Source organism: Exophiala xenobiotica, assembly GCF_000835505.1.
Source record: "Exophiala xenobiotica strain CBS 118157 unplaced genomic scaffold supercont1.6, whole genome shotgun sequence".
Lineage (NCBI taxonomy): Eukaryota > Fungi > Ascomycota > Eurotiomycetes > Chaetothyriales > Herpotrichiellaceae > Exophiala > Exophiala xenobiotica.
The window spans coordinates 2,135,146-2,149,295 of record NW_013562489.1 but is presented as its reverse complement, the minus strand read 5'-3'; the positions used below and the strand labels follow the sequence as shown (position 1 = coordinate 2,149,295).

At 53.8% G+C, this 14,150-nt stretch overlaps 6 protein-coding genes across 6 annotated transcripts; 3 read left to right on the top strand and 3 right to left on the bottom strand.

The window, feature by feature from the left end:
* Window positions 1-1,036: 1,036 nt before the first annotated feature.
* PV05_10063 (uncharacterized protein) lies at window positions 1,037-5,209 on the top strand. Its single transcript, XM_013456461.1, has 3 exons — window positions 1,037-2,929; window positions 2,975-3,256; window positions 3,306-5,209. The coding sequence occupies exons 1-3, from the start codon at window positions 1,948-1,950 to the stop codon at window positions 4,802-4,804; spliced, it is 2,763 nt and encodes a 920-aa protein (XP_013311915.1). The 5' UTR covers window positions 1,037-1,947; the 3' UTR covers window positions 4,805-5,209.
* Window positions 5,098-6,939, bottom strand: PV05_10062 (uncharacterized protein). Its single transcript, XM_013456460.1, has 2 exons — window positions 6,800-6,939; window positions 5,098-6,728 (listed from the first exon to the last, which is right to left on the bottom strand). Coding segments are annotated over exons 1-2 (531 nt in total). The 5' UTR covers window positions 6,802-6,939; the 3' UTR covers window positions 5,098-6,199.
* Window positions 6,940-7,067: 128 nt separating this feature from the next.
* On the top strand, window positions 7,068-8,471 carry PV05_10061 (uncharacterized protein). Its single transcript, XM_013456459.1, has 2 exons — window positions 7,068-7,298; window positions 7,348-8,471. Exons 1-2 carry the CDS (start codon window positions 7,234-7,236, stop codon window positions 8,192-8,194), a joined length of 912 nt encoding a protein of 303 aa, XP_013311913.1. The 5' UTR covers window positions 7,068-7,233; the 3' UTR covers window positions 8,195-8,471.
* Window positions 8,199-9,300, bottom strand: PV05_10060 (uncharacterized protein). The gene has a single exon (XM_013456458.1). The coding sequence runs from the start codon at window positions 9,004-9,006 to the stop codon at window positions 8,668-8,670; it is 339 nt and encodes a 112-aa protein (XP_013311912.1). The 5' UTR covers window positions 9,007-9,300; the 3' UTR covers window positions 8,199-8,667.
* A 734-nt stretch (window positions 9,301-10,034) lies between these two features.
* On the top strand, window positions 10,035-12,832 carry PV05_10059 (uncharacterized protein). The gene has a single exon (XM_013456457.1). The coding sequence runs from the start codon at window positions 10,848-10,850 to the stop codon at window positions 11,733-11,735; it is 888 nt and encodes a 295-aa protein (XP_013311911.1). The 5' UTR covers window positions 10,035-10,847; the 3' UTR covers window positions 11,736-12,832.
* Window positions 12,289-13,990, bottom strand: PV05_10058 (uncharacterized protein; the record flags this gene model as incomplete). Its single annotated transcript, XM_013456456.1, has 3 exons — window positions 12,289-12,803; window positions 12,886-13,718; window positions 13,818-13,990. 3 exons carry the CDS (start codon window positions 13,988-13,990, stop codon window positions 12,289-12,291), a joined length of 1,521 nt encoding a protein of 506 aa, XP_013311910.1.
* Between the last annotated feature and the right edge of the window lie 160 nt (window positions 13,991-14,150).

Genomic DNA, 14,150 nt, shown 5'->3' with positions numbered 1-14,150 from the left:
ACACTGTACAGTTCCACACAATCGTGGGGATACAGTCTTTGACGCGCCTGTCCGAAACCTCGTGCACTACTGTGATAAGGAGGAGGTGAGTACACTTGCGACGGGAAGTTCCTTTCTGTCAGGCACGCCATTCGGCAAGCCTAGGCCTTGTCTTTCGAGTGATCTTCACAGAAAGACCCCCGCTGCAGCACAGTATGTTCTCGACCGGACCGACTCGAATTGCACGATCGCGGCAGATCACAGTCCACTATATTTGACCTGTAGTCAAGGCACTGACTGGTGCTTTGATGCTCACGTAAAATTTGTTCATTTACCAATCAAATCAATCAAGCAAACTGAAGACGCCAGCTCCCTCGTCGTGCTTGTCCAAGGTTTGCTAACTACTGGGTCAGGTCCTTGACCGCTTCAGACTTGTGCCCTTCACCCCCGGAAATGGGTCCCGCCATGGTGTTCTAGCGGCGAAGATCGAAGCTCGAAGCCCGAATAAGGTACAACGGAAGCTTCTTTTTCCTTCGAAACGACCGACGGCGACTTTCTTGGGCGCATCGTGGAGCTCTGGCCATACGCATTATTTACAGTATTTGCGGCCACGGACACCTCTACTCGTATGCACAGCAGAAATGCCTGGCACGCGCAGAGGAATTTTTCAAGTGGCAAAGGTGTTCCAACTCGTCGAATGGCAAGACATCAGAAGAGCATTGCTCACAAGTCGCTGCATCACGAATTGGGGCTCGCTCTTTGACGTTGTAGCGCTGATCTACTCCCAACGGCCGACCGTGCACTCCTTATTAGTCTGACCACCATACGGCGGGAGATAATCCACCCTAAGCAATGCTATGCGTGGCTATACAGCAGAATGACTTGGGAGACTTCCAGGCCATAAATCTGTCCGCCCTTCGTGTTGAGACGGTCGTAGCATTGAACCAACTACTCTGAGCTGTAAGGACGTTTTTTGCTCGCCACGCAGGAACCAGCTTTGAATGCCTGGCGTCCACTTGGAGGTGGAGGAGCCAACAGGTTTTTAAACGGGTGATCCTCTTAGGTTGCATTGGGTGCTGACAGCGGTCTAGCCAACGATCTGCCGTTGTGCCTGGCCGACCCTTGTATCATGTCCACCAAACCAAAACCAAAGTCGAGCAGCTGTTACATTGGCAGCGACACCTGAGACCTTTGCCGCACCACCACACATTGCACAGACAGCTCGAGCCTCCTCCTCCTGATTTCCCGTCTTCGAATTTTAATCACTCGCTGACGTTTTAGCGAGACACAACAATCTGCCCCAGCCGACACACAATCGACTTTGTTGGCGCGTACAGTACTCGACCTCCATGACGTGCAGATGATCAAGGATAAGAGGCATCAAGGCACCATACTGCGAGGACCCGAGCACGAACATTTTCCCGGCGTTCTGTGGCCCCCTTCTCTCGCATAAGCGGAAGGATCTCCTGTCATACACCACCTGCACCCACTTCTTTCCTCTATCTCTACTGGGCAATCGCGGGGCTGTCGCTACTCTCTTCGAAACATCTTGGATCTTTCGTGTTTGACGACTTCGTTACCATTGTTTGACGCAGCATTAATGTGCCGTCGTCTGCTATCTCCATTCTGACCGCTGCTTCTGAGGACCACATTATTTTTCCGCATGCCGAGGTTCGAGTTTGAGATTGCGCCACGCGGAAAGCATCTTCGCCATCACTGACAACCCGATCTTTCAAACCCCCCATCATAGTCGCTACTATCGTAAGATCTGGTCGCCCGAAGATTCAGCACCATTAAATCCATCGACAGTCAGCGATCCGCACACTGGGTAGATCAACAGTTCATATACGATAACGTTGACTGGAGGAACCCCGCCCCTCCTCGACAACGGGCATTGATCTGGATCGAGCTATCGCCGCCTCTGCACTTACCCAATGTGGTGTCATCCGACACGAATGGTATTGCACCATGCAAGGCTACTCGACGACTCCCGCCCCTCCGCCAGGTCCCAAGAACTATGTCTTTGTCGATGAACACAATCGGCACAAGCGCCTCAAGGTCATGCGTGCATGCGAAGGATGCCGCCGCCGCAAGATCAAATGTGATTCTGCCACCACCAACACGTGGCCTTGCGCCGCCTGTGTTCGCCTTAAGTTACACTGTGTGCCTCCAACAGGAGGCTTGGAAGGAGACGCAGGGGACATGGCACCTGAGAATGTCGCTGAGCAGAGCATCGAATCGCAACCTTACATCCCACCTCCAGCGCCGCCAGTACAGCAAACGCAACATTATGCTGCTCCAGAGCAGTCGTTTCAGCCGAGTCAGGCTGGCGCCTTTTCTTATGATGCATATGTTGCCAACTATCCGAAATCATCCTACGACATGACTGGAAAGTCCTATGGCAATTTCTATCCGAGCCCACAGCAGTTCCCGGGGCCTTTGAACGACCCATATCAGACCGGCGGACAGACTTACGCGCCTTTCCAGACCGACTCGGAAGCGCATAGACAAGAACGCTCTGATTCTTCGCCGATAGACCAGATGACCGCAGGAGAACTCATAGAGTATCTTGGTGAGTTGAAGATTGGCGAAAACGGCATTGCGCCTTACCTGCGGTCAGAGAAAAGCCAAGGTAATGAATCCGAAGCTCCAGTTCAAGAGCCCGAGCCAGAATCGAAAATCGCTGCGGCTTTCCGTACCGATGCTGGTTCGCAGATTCGGATCCCTCCGGCACTAATGCCATCAGACGAGGAGGCCTCTCAAGCCTTTCAGACCTTTTTTAGAGACGTTCATCCATATGTACCCGTCCTCAATAGACGGCAGTTCTACGACCAATGGCGTTATGACCGAGCCTCCCTGTCTCCTTTGGTCCTCGAGGCCATTTTCGCCAATGCTGGTCGTCTTTCGGACGACCCCGCTCAAGGTGCTCAATGGCTGGCGCTTGCCAACAGTAAGTCTCCTCCAGCGTGATCAGATCGATGCTTATAAGTGGCAGAGCACGAGGCATGCTTCTTGGACAGTCCACGAATCAGCACTATACAAGCCTTATTGCTGCTTCTCAAAGCTCGTGAAAGCGCGCCGAAACGCGGATATTACTACCGATCGTGGATGACGTGCAAAACAGCAGTCACGATGGCAAAGGATCTCGAATTAGATGAACATCATGAGACTCATTCAGCTGGAGAAGACTGCGGTTCGGACCCGGTCGAATGCCTGACTAAGACTCGACTATGGCAGACTCTTCTCATCTGCGAGACGATGGTCGGAGGCCCACAGGGTACGTTTTAAGCAATCCATACCATGTACCAGCTGACTGACCTTGTTAGGTCGTACCGACCTGGGCGTTGATCCGACTTCCGTTGATACCAGCATTAATCCTCCCTGTTCGGACATCGACGATTTCGAAAAAGCAATATGCAGACAGTTTGCCTATTTCGTCCGCAATGTTCGCAACATTCGTCTCATCACCGATGTCTCGATAAAGCTCAAGAAGAAGAAAGACTGGGGCTTAGACCAAGAGTTCGTGGCGCACAATGCAGCCTTCAAGAAATGGCCAGATGAGTTGCCCAAAGATCTGCAGATAACATTACCGCAGAATGGAGGTGTACCGTCTCTGGCCTCGCATTTCGTAGGGAACATGCATTCCCACTATCACCTTGCAATCGTCATGCTGCATCGGCCACAGTTGAAAGCTTCTGAGTCTTTCGGGGCCGACAGTCAATGGCGACACCACATGACTACTTGCTATAGGTCTGCAAAGGTCCTTTGCCGCATCCAGGAAGCAGTCCTAGCCCAATACGATCTCACCGGACTACTCTGTATGCAGAGGGGCATCAATTTCACCATCTACGCCATCTTAACGTGTATCATGCTACACCTCGTCGCTCTTTCCTCGCCCGACCCAGAGTTCAATTCGGAAGCAAAAGACTATTTTGTCCGTCACATGCGCATACTCGAGCGATGTGTCGCGGCTTGGCCCATGCCAGAAACGGAGGCTCAGATCAATTCTCTTCGAGCAGCTTTCTCGGCAGATGTCACCAAGCCTTTCGAACTGAAGGAGTCTTTTCCGCTTGGCTCACCATCCGATCAATCCCGCCCATCTCCAATGTCCCAGACGTCCTCCGAAAGGCAACAGCAACAGCAACAGCCGCAGCAGCAGCAGCAACAGTCAGCACACCAACTAGTCACGGCTGACCTTCAACAACCTCAACCGAACTACTTTCCTCCACATATGAACCAGATGCGCGGTCCCACGAACTACTTAGCCACTCCTCCAGTGTCCTCCTATTCCAGCGACTCGAAACCTCAGACTCCCATCTACCCACAAACTTTTGAGCTCGAACAGACACAATATCCCGGTATGCCGACGTCAGCAGGCGGGTATTACCACCAGCCAACATCAGCACCCGACATTCAATGGAACCCGACCCCAATCATTGACCAATTCGATACAGCCTTCGCCATCCCATCCTCTCAGCTCGCACCTCCGCCTTCGATGTTCGGTGGTAGCGGCTCCTCTCCACCAGGGAATATGCAAAATCTACAAGCCAGCTTTACGTCGACCAACTCGCCGACATACGGAGTAAACACGCAGGGTTACCCTCAACAACCTCAATATTTCTCGGCACACTCGCAATCGTTCCCCGATCTGTCCTCACCCGTGGCCGGGCACAGGACACAACTTCCTTCATCGTCCTCGACTGCATATCCGACTTCAGGTGTCGGTGGAGGCATGTTTGTAACGTCGCGGCAGTGGCAACAGAGTGTCGCTAATGTCATGGATACGGGCGGGTTGAAGAGGAGGTGGGACTATGAGCAGCATTGACGAGGGCTATAAGCTGTAATCAAGCTAAACGAAAAAAAATACTAGCAAAGCATGCTGGGCATGCTCAACCGCGAGGGCTACGACGGGACGAGATACGACGTGATTTTGGGACTTTGACAGAAATGGGTTATGATGTTCTACGATCCGGGCGAAAAGGGCAAATGAAAAGAGAAGCGTGCTTGTCTGCAGATAATGAAAGTGAGAGTGCACAACTTGATACCGACACCGATACCGATACCCAGGAAAGAGACGGAAAGTGAAAGGAGTAGCAGTACCCAAAATTCCATGAGCCAGTATTATTGAGACGGAAATATGAATGATCTATACTCTATTTTGCTTCCCTGTGTATTCTCAAGAAATAGAGTAACATAGTCTTCGACAAGAGAGGCGGCTCTGGTGGCAATGCGTCGCTTCGCTTTGGCGTGGCGATAGCTATAAGTACTGGTGTACGATTGGTACAAAGATAAGTAATTGTGTTGGAAGTACTCCGTACAATTGGGATTTTTGAAGGAAAAAACATTGGAACTTGTACAATCTATGAAAGACAGCACGCTACTGGTGGCGCGGCGCCATGGCGGCGACGGCGATACGCCGGAGGGGTGGCCACATCATTGGTATATCTTTGCCTTTGATACAAGGGCGATCGGGATTGGAAATCGTGTTGAGCAGATCGACACGATTCGCCTACCAAATTCCATGTCAATTGATTGGTCTTCATATTCTGGACTCTGTAGGCTCCAGGATCGCAACGTTTGTAACTGGAGGGCCGGTTTTCTCGCGTTGAGACGTGTGGGAATTAGACTTCTGCTGTTCGATATGCAGAATGATCGGCGTCCATTGCGGCAGGGCACCTTGTGTGTGGTGTTTGTGAGAGAGAGTACGTCTCACTGCGACACTTGTGAACCGGTTTGCCGTCGTAGCGCGTCTCGTGCGATATAGTGGGCAAGGGTGAGTGGATGTGGAAGAGTTTATGGATGTCACACATTTTGATGAGGATGATCGGATGACTGCGACTGGTGTGTCGGTCTGCTTGTTTTCCATGGCAACGGCTTGCAATGGCGAGGGCAATTTGCAATATCTCGCGCTCGTGCTGGTGTTGAAAATGGGGTTGTGCTGCGAGGCCTTTTCGCGGATATCTGAGGTGTACGAATCGCCGCACCTTGCTTGCGGGTGCCATGTGCTATTGGACGTTGGTGACATGGCCCCTGATGTGGGAGAGATTCTGCTCATCGAGACATTCCGTAGAAGCAGGCAGCCACCGGTCCGGGGATGGTGGCCGGGGCATCCTTCCCTGGCTGCCCTCGAATTATAAGGCAAAGCGGCCTCGGGATTCAGCTGGGCACTGATGTTGGTGTTTTCTAAATCATCTGAGGTTTCTTGTGTGAGATGGTCTTATCACCGCCGCGTCAACCATTGCGCCAGACTCCGCTCCCAAGCATCAATACGTATGGGCATTTCCATCTGCCAGAAGGGATTCTTGCACACAAAGTCTGCGTATCGATCGTAAATGCCCTTCATGAGAACATCCGTATTTGGCATGCTCGGGTCCGTGAACAGGAGGAATTTCGTTCCCGTGAGTGTCTGGAACACTGTCAATCGAAAGAACGAGGACTCGAGTGATTCAATGCCAGACGGAGCGGCAGTCGGGTCGGGATATGTCCAGGTCCGCCCGGTCGAGCTCGCGGAGGATGTGACCGGTAGCTTCGGTGTGAGAGATCGCGTGATGGCGTGGACGCCGTGGAATGTGCCGGCGAGTACGAGGTAGTCGTTCGTGGTCAGCGTGCTGGTCCCAGGGAGACCCAATGTGCCCACGGTCTGCTGGGGTTGTGTGGAGTTTGTTGCGCCCCCAGGAGCAGAGGTCGGAAAGGTACGGTGGTAGATCAGGGAGCCGGCTTTGGATATGACCATGAGAGCGAAGACGGGCCTACGAGATGAAAGTGTTAGGTCTTGTTCTGCCAATGCTGGCGCACGAGGAGGATACTGGAGCCGGCTTACATGGTGATGGAGAGGAGGACCGCGATGCGGTCGGGTAATTGGACTTCAAGGCAGTATCATATCTCGTGATAAGCGTGGTGCGTGAAAGGCCATTCACAAATCGTCCCGTTCGCTTGCTGCGAGACTGTCCTTGTCCTTGGACATACCAGGTAAGTACCAAAATGTTGAAGTAGGTCGAATCCGTAGTGCAGCCTCGTTCCTGGGCCGCCAAGGCTGCAAGGCTATTGACGTGTTTGGAGGCCTTGCCCCAGTGGCCTTCCGCGATCATCTCCAGTACCTGCTCATTTGATTGATCAAAGACTCTTTGCTACGCTTTATCGCTCTTCAGTGATTTCGCAACTGGACGTACTTATCCAACCCAACATTCACATCTTCGGTCTTAGTGTCAAGTCAGCGCCTCCTTCGTTCAACCATCACAGCTCAACACCGCCGTCATGGTGCTCGAGGCTACGATGATCGTGGTGGACAACAGTGAGGCGAGCCGGAACGGCGACTATTTGTATGGTCTCAGACATTGTGAACATGCGCATCTGCTTACTTGACGCCAGACCGAACCGATTTTCTGCACAATCCGAAGCTGCCTCACTCATCTTCAATGCGAAGACATCATCAAATCCGGAGTCCGCTGTCGGACTAATGTCCATGGCAGGAACCGGCCCTACCATCCTGAACACTCCCACTACGAACTTTGGTGCCATCCTGGCGGGTCTACACGAGACGAAGATCAAGGGACACATAAGATTAGGAACAGCAATCAGTGTGGCGATGCTAGCCCTCAAACACAGAGCCAACAAGAGCCAGCGTCAACGAGTCGTGGTCCTGATCTGCAGTGAGCTGGATCAGAAGTTTGGAGACAAGAACGATACCGAGAAAGAGCTGGTGAAGCTGGCGAAGAAATGCAAGAAGAACAATGTTTCTGTGGACTTTGTGGCCTTCGGTGATGCGATCGAGTCCAACACAAAATCAATATTGGAGAAATTCATAGAAGCTGTTGGCGGTCCTGCCGGTGAAGGAAACTATCTCGCTGTGATTCCTCCTGGACCCGGCCTACTTAGCGACAGCCTCATTACGACACCCATTGTCAACATGGGTGGAGACGCAGGCGCTGGGGGAAGTGGTATGGAAGGTGTCGAAACCGGCGGCGCTAGTGGGGGTGGTGGCTTCGAGTTCGGTGTGGACCCAGCGGCAGACCCAGAGCTTGCAATGGCCCTGCGCATGAGTATGGAAGAAGAACAGAACCGACTGGAAAGAGAGCGGAGAGCGCGTGAAGAGCAAGAACCACAAAGTGCGGACAGAATGGAGACGATAACCGAAGAGGGACAGGGGCAGCAATCGACAAGTGGTGACGGAACGGATTCGAAGCAGCCACGGGTGGAGGAGGACAAACAGGAATGAAGTTGCTCAACTTGTATCAATATTGATTCAGGATCATAGGGCGACTGCATAGAATTCATCAATGATGCTGCTGTCGAGTCCTACCTGCTCACGATCTACTGCAATTGAGTGGATATCGTACTGCGTGCCTGTGCATATTTGACTCTCAAATGGAGCAGCATCAAATGAAGACCCTGAACATGCTCGCTCTCGGAAGCGTCCCAGTCGTTTGCTTCTCCTGCACTCTATCTTGCCCAGCTTTTACACGTTGCCCTCGACTCATTGCAAACTCTCATGCTTCACCCATTTCATGCAGTGTCAAGCTCCCAGCGGCATGTTGGCCATACCAGTCGTCTTATCGGACCAAAATCGAGCCAGATGGTACGGCTTGTAGCCTGGCCTCGCCGGTATGCAGGCGTAGATGACATATCATTCAATAGATGGCGAGTTATGGCCTTGTTCGGTTTGCCTTTCCCAACGGCCAATTCGTTTGTTCATCTCGCACCACTCCCGGCCCCCATGATTCGATCCTCCCGACTCCTCACGATCCGGGCCTTGTCACCCGGCAGCGGCTTCAACTCGTCGTTCGGATCAATTGCGCCTGGGCCCGCGCCAGCGACACTGCTGGCATCCCGCTGTTCACCCGTGATATGCATGTCCATCTGCGTCTCTTGCTCCCCTGGTTGGCGACCACTTCCACTGCGGAAGAGGCCCTCGGGATCTTCTCCAGTCTTCAAGTATCGTGCGTACGCAACTTTGCGGGACAGTTGTTCTTCAAACGAAGCGATGTCTTCGGAGGTTATGGTGAGGGCGGTGGGCTTGCGGCGGAGCATGACCTCGAGGAGCTCGGCAGGTATGAATGAAAGGTAGGATTCACATACAAGAGGAAATAACTATGCTTGGCTATATCGGATATGGCTGGACCGCATTGTTGTTTACATGAAAAATGCGGAGTGTGGTCGGTGGTGGAGGAGGAGCAGGCATGTGAAAAAGGCGGAGCCGAGTGTCACAGGCGAGAAGCGGCTGAGATGTCGATGACATTGATTTCGACGAGAGTGGCCGTCGAGCCCGTGTCGCACAATTTTCATACACTCACGGCACACTACGACATGATGAAGAGCGCTGAGAGATCTCTGCTCAACAGGAAGGGCACGTCGAAGGCAACGAGCTGTTTACCAGTCTTCTACACGATTGGCCCCCGAAGCCCGCCTAATCAGTCAAGGGGTAGGGTACCAATTGGCCAGAAAGTGGCATCGCGGCTACATCACCGACATACTCAATGAGGATTGTTACAAGATGGCGGCCGAAGCAAAGGCCCAATCCGCCTGCGTCCACGGAGGGAGCTTCCAAGGACTACCAAGCAGAAGAGGATCCAATTATGAGGCATCGTCCCCTGGAGTCTGGAAGTATTTGAGGATTCGAAATCCTTCAGCTTGCTGAGACCACTACCAACAACAACGTTGAGAACGTCCAGCCTCGGTCCAACACGTGGGATCAAAGCGAGATCAACCTCGCTGATCTGGTACTGTAGAGGCCTGGCTAGACTCGTCGGTACCGGAGTGATGGTGATGGCGATGGCGATGGCGATGGTAAAATGAAATTGCTTGCCACCTGCTTGCATCATGGACCAGTCAGGCAGTGTCATGGTAAGAGTTGCTTAATCAAGAAAAGAGGACACGAGAAGGGAGACTACGGGACGCCGGGCTGAATCTCTTCCACATCTCTTGTAACTAACTTATGTAGAGAAATCCACCACATTACCTAGGTAAGATTGCGTTGCTTGGCACCCGCCGGTCTTCCACCTCCACCGACCTCTCACTGACCTCTATCATCCTCTCTGTGACCTCCCTCAACTTCCCCCTGAACAGTCCACTCGTCGTCTCGGATCCAATCCTTCTCCTTTCTGCAATACAAGCCTACCACGCTGTCAATTTGCCGATCCGTGCTTTTCGACAGGCCCTGCCGTCCGTGACACATCTATCACATCCCAAAACTCATTATCCACGCGCCTCGCGACTCTCCTACTACTGCGCCAGTACTCCGTAGCACCCGTGGCTTTAAGACACAGAACCAAGAGGCACCTAAGAGGCTTTTGCCGAGTCTCCGTCGAACCGCCACAGGCATGCAAGTCCGATGCTGCGACTACTACGGCAATCTCAGCTAGGGTGCCATTCCCGCTAAATGCCTCTTTGGGGCGGAATCGTCTTCTAGTCAGCCTCTCATAGTCAGCCACCGGCAGACTCGTCTTGGTAGTCAGGGGGGTATCGACCCCAAGGATGCGAACATGTCCCCAAAGCAATTTACTCCAGTCCAACGTCCTACCACGTTTGTTTCTTCGCGCCCTCGAATTGGACCACGGTGACGTGAGTGGGACTTTTCTGGACCAGAAAAAGAACGGGACCACAGATGTCAAGCAGCTGTCTAGCCCCCATCAGGTGAGTTAACCTTTTCCGCTGTATACAGGAAATTGGCAGCTATGACCATAAATAACACGACACTATATCTCTCCTCTCCTGCCTCTTCCTTCCCTCTGTCCCGAAAGACTGTTACTGTTTCCAATCGCAATCGACCTTTGTGTCCTCACGTTCTTTACACCACCAAGTCGGTTCCTCCAGAGTTCTCGCGTCGAGCTCTAGTCACTCTTTGAACCAAACAACCACTCTAATCAGACATCATGGTCAAATACACCAGCGCCGTCTTGGCCTCTGCCGTTCTGGCAACCACTGTTCTCGCCGAGCCGGTCTGCAAGGTCGTCACCGAGACCATCACTGGCGACTGGTACTGGGTCGCAGATCCAACATGGGGTGACTGGTCGTCTTCCACCGCCTCCAGCTCTGTTGACCCAACCTGGGCTGACTGGACGAGCACCACCACCGCCAGCTCTGCCGACCCAACCTGGGGCGACTGGACCACCACAACTACCAAGAAGACCACTACCACCCCTGCCAAGAAGGCCACCACCACCACCTGGGTTGACCCTACCTGGGCGGACTGGGACACGACCACCACAACTAAGAAGACCACGACCACCAGCGTTGATCCAACCTGGCTCGACTGGACCACCACCACCACGACTACTAAGGCCACCACCACCAGCGTCGACCCCACCTGGCTCGACTGGACCTCCAGCGAGGCCAGCACCACCGCTGCGCCCACCTCAGGCAAGCCCACCACAACCACCACCACCACTACTACCACCACCAGCGCGGCTGCTGCTGCTTCCTGCCCAGCATCCAACGGCAAGGACGTCTCCGGCGGTGGCTCCTGCGGCTGCGAGTTCTCCGTGAACTGCGCTGTCCACGCCGACACCTCCACCAACCCTACCTTCTTCCAAAAAGACTCGGGTGCCGCGGTCGACTCCCTTGCTGAGTGCTTGGCTCTCTGCGACAACAACGACAAGTGCACGGCCACCATCTGGTGTGACGATGCTGCATCCTGCGGCGGCGACTACCACATCTGCTGGCAGACCAACGGCCTCGGTGGCGTCGCTGGCGCCGGCTACGGCCAAATCTCGTACAAGGGCACCTGCTCCGGCTCTTGCTCTTCCTCGTACGAGAATTGATGACACCTTCTGGTAGTACTTGAAAGCTTGAGGTGGTGTGTTGGAGGTTAGAGATTGGAATATGTATCACGCCGTGCACCTTTTGCCTTTATTCTTGGACCCATTCTTTTCATTTTGACGTCGCATAAAGGAAGGTGGTTGAAAATCAAAACCATAGCGGGACACGCTCTGTCGTCTGGGGTTGTAGACCGGTACGTAATGTCTTCACTATAGGTCTGCAATGTCCATGATGTCTGAAAACTCGAGCTTCTGTAACCGTATTCCTTCTTTTTTTCATTCGCGCTCAGTCTTACATATCATTGTATATACCATTAAGCTCTAAAATCCAATGATCTAGATCTTTTGCGGTCGCATCCACCACATATCCCGGTGCACATCTAGCCCGGTTCTCTATATCCCTGTCGAACGTTTGTTTATCCAACACCGCATGAAATTGGCAAGGGTGATCCCGGCCTGCCAAATCGGTCCACGATGGTCCCGATGTTCCTTATCTTTATCTTCCAAAGGCGATTCTCCCGCGGGTCTATCGATAACGCTGTGGTGAACCGTGACGCTACTCTTGACGCGTATATTTCGACCGCTGCCGCCATTTCGAGCCGTACCTGAAGACCAACACGGGGATCGGCGCACAACACAGACTCACGCCCGCCAGCACGGTGAAGCCCCAACCCCAGCCGAGCGTGCGCACCAGAGGTTCCGAGACCAGCGGCAAGAAGGTGGCGATCAGGCATCTCATGACAATGACGGCGGTCATGGCCGAGGCCGAGTACAACTGAAACGCGTCGACCACGTACGCCATCAGCGGCAAGAAGCCGAGCAAGAGCGTCGTGCCCAGCGCGCCGACACAGACCAGCAACACGGGCAGCGGGAGTTGTAGGGCCGGGATCCAGCCGTAGCAGGCCACCACGAACGGCATGGTGAAGGCGCCGACGATCACGAGCGGGAGGCGGTGTTCGGGTTGTTCGGTGCCCCCGCTGGCCTTCTTGTTGTGCGGTGAGTCGCGGAGGCGGATGTAGATCCGGTCGAGGAGGAGGTTGCAGATCACGACGCTGATGGCGGAGCCGATACCTATGGACGGGTTAGCCATGGGACCTACGGAGTGGTTTCCATTGAATGGAGTGGAGGAGGAGGAGGAGGAGGAAGGACGTACTGAAGACAATAAATGACGAGCCTGTCAGCGCCGGTGAGAGGTGGTATATGCCCTGCAATATATCTGGCAAGGTCGTGCTCATCATGTAGAAGTACGAGAAGGTCAGGCTGCCGTACAGCGCGAGGGCCTGGAGCACGCTCGAGTCGGCGAAGACGACGATGGGCCGCATGATGGATTCCCAGAATTGTGTTTTTGATCGCGTTTTCCTTTTGGTCGTTTTCGAACTCGACTTGCCATCGTCGTCGATGTCGAACGCCGTGCGGAGTGACATGTTGCCGGTTTCCTGTCGCAATTTCGCGGCTTTCCGTCGGAGGATGGGCACCTTGTACGTCTCGCGGAAGCAGGTGAGGAACAGGACCTCGCAGATGGAAGCCAGGATGACGCTCATCCACACGACCTGGCGCCAGCCGAGAGACTGGGCGATGGCGCCGCTGATGGCCGGACCGATGGCCCCTCCGATGAGCGGCGCGAGCATGATGGCGCTCATGGCCGAGCCGCGCTGTTCCGAGATGAACATGTCGCCCACGATGGCCGGGTTGAGCACGTTGGACGCGACGGCCAGACCGGTCAGGGCACGTGCGGCGATGAACAGAGGGGTGCTCTGGCACAGGGCGGCCAGGACCGTTGCGGATATGAAGCCAATGTTGGCCGCGTTCATGACAGGATAGCGCCCGAAGAGTTCGGACAGTGGTGCGATCAAGAGGGGACCGCCCGCCTCGCCAAGTTCCCAGATCGTGACGAGCAACACGCTCGCGGATTTGCTGGAGTGGCCGCCGGAAAGGTCGGTGACGATCCTGTTGGCGACGGGGACCACGGATATACATGTGAATGTTCTAGGAAGTGTTAGACACCAGGTATGGAGGGGTATGTATGGGTGTTTGAGGAGGTGACGGAGTATATGGTATGCAAAGGTGGCTGGGAGGGGAACGCACACTGTGAAGGCCATGAAGGCGAGTAAGGCGACGATGCCCCATTTGTAGGCTTGGGGCCAGTCTTGAGGGTTCTCGCTGTCGCCGGCGGGATCGAAGTCGACGACATGTTTGTCGTGGTGTTTCGGTTGCTGGTTGGTGATGATTTCGGGGAGAAGAGGTTGAGTTTCGTCCATTGTGTGTGAATGGATTCTGAATTCTTCCTCTCACCGCATTTTTTCATTCGCGGGAACTGGTCTTGGGGATTTTCGTCCCTTTGGACGTAGCTGTGTGACAAATCTCTCCTACCTATGCTTCGAGATGATTGCCAATTATCCAGATATAGGACTTGCTTCA